The sequence below is a fragment of the Molothrus ater genome, chromosome 18 (assembly GCF_012460135.2).
Source record: "Molothrus ater isolate BHLD 08-10-18 breed brown headed cowbird chromosome 18, BPBGC_Mater_1.1, whole genome shotgun sequence".
Lineage (NCBI taxonomy): Eukaryota > Metazoa > Chordata > Aves > Passeriformes > Icteridae > Molothrus > Molothrus ater.
The window spans coordinates 2,847,697-2,853,696 of NC_050495.2; the positions used below are offsets into that span (position 1 = coordinate 2,847,697).

General features: G+C 44.1%; 1 protein-coding gene across 2 annotated transcripts in view; it reads right to left on the minus strand.

Moving 5' to 3' along the window:
* The window catches only part of ATP2A2 (ATPase sarcoplasmic/endoplasmic reticulum Ca2+ transporting 2), a 43,855-nt gene extending 38,099 nt beyond the window's left edge, over positions 1-5,756 (minus strand). The window contains exons 1-3 of one of the 2 annotated variants that reach the window (XR_004981205.2): positions 5,404-5,756; positions 4,301-4,318; positions 4,127-4,209 (exon numbers count right to left, since the gene is read on the minus strand). Coding sequence is in view for 1 of the 2 variants with exons in the window: in XM_036393287.2 (XP_036249180.1) it covers positions 4,127-4,209; positions 4,301-4,318; positions 5,404-5,521 (219 nt within the window). In the remaining variant the exon portion in view is untranslated. The remainder of the gene's footprint in view (positions 1-4,126; positions 4,210-4,300; positions 4,319-5,403) is intronic. The other variant, XM_036393287.2, reaches the window with a different exon arrangement.
* Between the last annotated feature and the right edge of the window lie 244 nt (positions 5,757-6,000).

Consider the following 6,000-nt stretch of genomic DNA (forward strand, 5'->3'; position numbering starts at 1 on the left):
TATTTGCAAAAAGGGGACAGAGCTACAATGGCAAAGTCAGCCAGCAATGAGGTGAGCGCTGATGGAACGGCTGGAACAGCACAAGTGCCTCTCCAGCTTTTTCCATTTCTCCAAGCAAAGGATCTCCATTGTCAGGGAAGTTATAGAGCCAGGTTACCTCAGATGATTATGTGTCATTAAATAACAACAATTGAGTTGGAGAATGGGAGTGTGGAGACAGAATTGTGTTGCCCAGCAGGCTGTACCCGCTCACCACTAACAGAGGAAAAGCAAATACTTTGTTGTCAGCAACCAAAGAGGGATTTTTGTTTGGTTTTCATTTGGACAACGGAAACTTAGAAGCAAGCTGGGAGAGGTAAGATCTCATCCCAATAAAAAAGAAGTCCCAGATTAATTAAAGCAGGTCATACAAAAAGCATGGACTGCTTTTAAGAGCTTTCTTCTCACAGGATAATGTGATTTCAGTTTTAATATATTTGAACAGAGTATCAACTACTGCTCAGAAAGCCCTCTTTTAGTGATTTCTCCTTTTAATACAAATTAGCTCAAAAATAAGCAGATGCAAACTATTTCAGTACTCCTGTTCCATCCATGTCAGTTATACTGAACACCAGGTAACGTTAAAGAAAAACCTCCCAATTTTAGTTCCATGATTCTGTAGAAACTTTTGTCTGCTACCCAACCAAGGTCAGGGGAAAGAAACCTCAAACACGAACGAACCCATCTTGACCATATGCATAAGCACAAAATTAAGAATTTTACTGAGTTCACAGACCGTAAGCACCCATCAATGTTACCCCGTATTTCTGAAAATAAATATATTATTATAACAATAAGAGGAGGAAAAAAAAGATCCCTGTCACCCACAGTTTAATTTGTACAACATAAAATAGAATCACAATGACTTCTCCCATTTTTATCACCCCTACCCTCATGCTAATGAGCAATCTAAGTTTAGCTAAAGGCATGTCAGTGTCACGTTCTCCAGCAGCCCTTATCTTGTGCCACACTCCCTGCTGCTGACCTTAACAGGTAGCTTTGGGGTGATTCCAGGGCAAAGCCTGCAACACTGTTACTGACAAATCCTACCTTGCCAAGGGGACCTTTGCTCACCTTTTACCACAAGCTAGGTTACAGCCATGCTAATTTGCAGGCTATTACAATCTCTGGGCTAAATCACAGTATATTGTTTTAATCTAAACACAGATATCCACTATTAGAAAACATTCTCAGGACATTCACTTCTAAGTCGGCTTAGGAATCAAAGAACAACTGAGGGGAGGGAAAGCTCTCAGGATGCTGTACAAATACTTCAAGGTTTGGTAGAGTTTATAGCCTACACTGCACCTTGTAGGAGGAAATCCACTGTGTGATGCAGAGCTCAGACTGCAGAGTTCAGCACACACCACTGCTTAAGGCAGCCACACTTCACCAAGGAATTATTCTACATCAGATGCAGTTAACGTTTTGCAACCTGTCAAAATCATTTCTACAGCAAAGCAAGCTGTTCTTTTCAGTAAACACTGTAGATGTGAGCACATGCCACACAAGCATCAAGAATTAAAAGCCATCAAGACACTCCACAGGTTGATTTCTGCAGAGGCTTCACGGATCCATGAGAGAAACGAGACAAGTCTATTCACAGATCCATTTACTCACCATCAGAAATTATTTATACTGTTTCTCTTCCAAAGCCATCCTTAAGGCTTTCACTAACTAGGCACATCCCTAAGAGCAGCTCTGACCTGGAATGTAGGACACAGGATCCACAAACATGCAGCATCTGACCCCGGCCATCAGCCTGCACAGACTGAGCTCGGAGTTATTTCACTGACACGGCCCTGGCAGGCAGGGTGGGAGCAGAGGGCACAAAGGCACTCTGAACACAAGTTCATGTGCTGCATAAGAAGGGATGTTTCTGCACAAAACCCAGTGCAGGTCTCGGTGTTACAGATGAGTGTTACTGTGCAGGCAGTTCTAACAGCAATTAACTGCCATGATTTATGATTGCAACACAGCCACCATAAAAATCCCCTCAACACAATAAAAAAAGAGTTATCCATATACTTTGAGATCCTCTCTCTTATACCTCAATCTTAATTTTTCTAAACTGACAATGAACAGCTGGTGAAGAACAGCAGAACTTAGGTGATGTAATTACATCCTATTTTTGCAGTAATGCAATCCTTGTATCAACATATCCAACGGTGCTTTGCAGCTACTACAAAAGTCTGTATTATGCTTTCATCAAGAAAAAGTGTTAAAGCCTAAGAAAAACAGAAAAGATGATTGCCTTCTGAGCAAAGAAAACACCAGAAACAAACACAAAGGGGAAGAACTTCTAAAGTACCAAAATTATAATCTATCTAGAGGGGTTTTACTTTTCACCAGAGAAAAATCTCTACTTCTAACATCAATTTAGTGTGCCTCTAACTCCAAAATAGAAGGCAGAAAAGGCAGAGCAGTAGCCCAAGGTCATGTACCATGTCAGCTGAACAGAAGCAGAGAACCCAGATCTATCCCACACTCTATTAGACTACAGTCTCCTCTTAATTAGATAGGAAAATTAACCATACTGAAAAAAGCAACTGAATTCAGCTACTAATCAAGTTTTCCAAGAGGACTCAGCAGTGTATGTTCTATGACCTCTGTCAGTCTGGTCTCATACTTCCTCAGACTCAGTAATCAAAGCTTTAGCTTGGGAAATCTGATTTTTCACTTACTTGTTTATAATAAAAACAACTAATTTACTTTGGCACGGAAGGCTAACAAACTTCTGTGCTGTCATTTGTCTCACGAGATGACAGAAACACTCCTGACTTTTCAGGAACAAAAGACATCCCCTTCTCACCCTCTGTGAGGAAAAGGGGAAAGAGGAGGGGAAAAAAACAAAAAAAAAAGCTTTTGAATGACTATTTATTCAATTTGCAATAGCCAGCCTGATTTCCTCTCCAGGAAACAGAGGAGTGAGCGAAGCACATCTGTCTCCATGGTCAGGACTGGTGTCAGCAGGCACTGCTCAGCTGTACTGGTGGATTGCAGACCCAAAGCCAGAGCCCTCTGGAGGGTGTTGGTGTGGGGAGAGCAGATCCCCAGCACAGCACAAACTGCAGCACCAGGGCAACCCTTCCCCCAGCACACAGCAGCTCCAGAGCACATTCTCCTCTGCCCATCCTGATTAGCTTGCCCTTAGCTAAAGAGTCACCACAATTTCCACCCCACCCCAAGAGCTGCAGCATTTATTTTTTTTTCAAGTAGTTAATTACAACTCCAGGGCAAAGTCTACTGTAAACTTTTACTCCCTACCTAAACAATTCAATAATTCTTCAATATTTTGTTTCTGTTGTCCAGCTCCCCAAGAAATACAGCCTTCACCTTCCTTCTCTGAGTCTTCACTCCGTTTTCCAGTTTTTCAGCAAGCACATACCATTTACACATAATGTAAGAAGATTGCCTAATCATGGTTGGTTTTTTTTTTTTTTAGAAAAAAAAAGTTAAAAATGTTCTTGTTCTTTTAGTCCTGTATGCAAAGCAAGATGTCCATTTCACGACTGGACTATCCAAAGGTCAGTTACCAAATTTGGTCAACAATGGTGCCATCACAGCCGTCAACATTCTTGTCACTGTCAGAAGCAACAACTGTCACCTTGCTATTATCAGGAAGGGAAGGCAACTGGAATATTCACCATGTAGATTCTATTTACAGTCTGCATTGCATCCAAAAATGTCTTCCAATGATTATACATCGAGCTTGATAAAGATTAACCCAAAGGCAAGAAGAATGCCCAGTTAAACGCTTACTTACTCAAGGTTAGTTTTCAAAGCCAACAGCAGCATTGGGAAATCCCACCTCAAATAAGCAAACTGGGTTGAATGAGAAGCACTTTTTAAAATACCTGTCTGGTGTAGTTATGTACTTATGACTCATGCAATGAAAGACTCCCCAAAATTTTTGTTGGCTAGCACACAGAAACCTCGTCACAAGGAACTAATTTAATAGACAGCAATCTTGCACCTATCCAGCAAGAAAGAATAATTTCAGTATGTAGAGATCATATATATTGGAATATGTCACTCTGCCATACAGAACCCTAGGAAATAAAAGAAAGAAATAAATCATACTTACAAAAGATATGCAAGCGGCCAGCAACAAAATTCTAACTAGTAAGTCTTCAAACTGTTCAATCACAAGCTCGAGTAAGGTTTTTCCTGCAATATGTGACAAAGCCATTGAGTCATGCACATTTACAAAAATGAATTATCAACAAGAACTAGCAGAAGATTTCATAACCATGCTCACCTTCCTCTGCCGGCAGCTCTGTCAGTGGAAGATTTTTCCAGGAAGCATGTGAAAGAAAAGAAATCACCGAAGAAAGACATTAGAGCATTATCAGGCATCCACACCAGATATTCTTCCTGAATTGCACGCTCAGCTGGGTTGGATTTGACAGACACACTGAAAGCCCCACTAAGGCTGCTCTTTTCACCAGAGTATGTGAATGGGCCTGAGAGTTTTGCATTTTAAGACACATAAAGGTTCGCGGGAATGTGTCAAGGGTTATAATTCAGCCAAGTCATCACTCCAGCCAGCTGTGGGACTTCTGCTATTGCTGCACACAAAGGGTCAAAGGCTCAAAACGCTTTTCAAATGCTTTCTGACAAAGCTTTTCCTCCACATTCACTTAAAAAAACCCCACAAACCATCAAACTTGGTTAAAAATATTTTAGATGCTCTCCTCCATTTTAAGCGTATGTCCTTATTTCTGCTCTCCCCTTTATGTTCCTGTAACTAGATTTAGTAACCCAAGAGGCATAAAAGCAGTGTTAAAGCTAAAAAAAACCACCTCTACGGTGTAATCTTCTCATAGATTTTCATTTTTACACAACGGCAAGGGAGTTCAGAAGGAACCAGGACACCCAAGCAGTGAGGATTAAAAAAAATCGACTGAATTTTTTGTCCCGACTGGAGAGAAGAATATAAAATAAGGGGCTGAAAGGCGCTGAAAAGCTGGGGAAAATGAAGGTCAAGACAGGAAAAAAAAAAAAAAAAAAAAAAAAAAAAAGGTAAATCCTAAACGCCAAAGCGCTTCATTTCAGAATGGAAGAAGGTTTCCCACCGTTACGGTGAAAGGGAACGGAGGTGATACCCTCCTCCCCAGAGCAGCCCTGCGAGCTCGGGATTGAAAGAAACCCACGAGGTGGAGTTCAAGTCAGCCATCTTCTCTCCCTCGCTCCTATTCCGGGTCCTGGAAGAGATGCCGGCTTTGCCAGTGCACACGCGTTAGGCCTCGCACAGGGCCCCGGCAAGGATGAGGGAGAGGAGAGAGGGCTGGGGAAGGGAGCAGAGGGGGAAGAGGGCGAGCGCCGGCGGCAGCATCCCCGCGGCGGGGCCGCCTCACCTACCGTTGGAGCCCCATTTCTCCTTCAGCTTCTTCACTTGCTCGAGGCTGAGCCCGGTGCTCTCGTTGACGCCGAAATAAGCCAAAACTTCCTCCACAGTCTTTGTGTGCGCGTTCTCCATGGCTGGGGCAGGGAGCAGCAAATGGTGCCGTGCCTCGCCTCTTCCTCCTCCCTCTCCTCCTCCTCAGCGGCGGCGGGGGCGGCGGCGAGACCCCTCCTCAGCCCTCACCACCCCCGTGCTATCACCATAGACCCTCTCCCGCAGCAGAGGAGCCCGAGCACACCTCTCTCTTCGCGGAGGAGGCCGGGAGGGGCAGGAAAAAAATTAAAAATTTAGGAAAAAAAAAAAAATAGGGAAAGCCGCCCTTAAAAAAAAAATTAAAAAAAAATAAAGCCCCCACCCCCCCCTCCCACCCCTCACGCCTCCGAGGGAGCCGATCCGCCTCTCCGGCGGGGACGAGGGACTTCGGGCGGGGAGCGCGCGGGCCCTCGGAGCTGCGGTCGCCTCGGGGCTGCGGCGGGTCCCTGCAGGGATGGGCCGCCTTCAGGTGGCCAAACGGCCTCTCCGCTCGCCTCAGCGACTCCGAGCCGCCCCCTGTA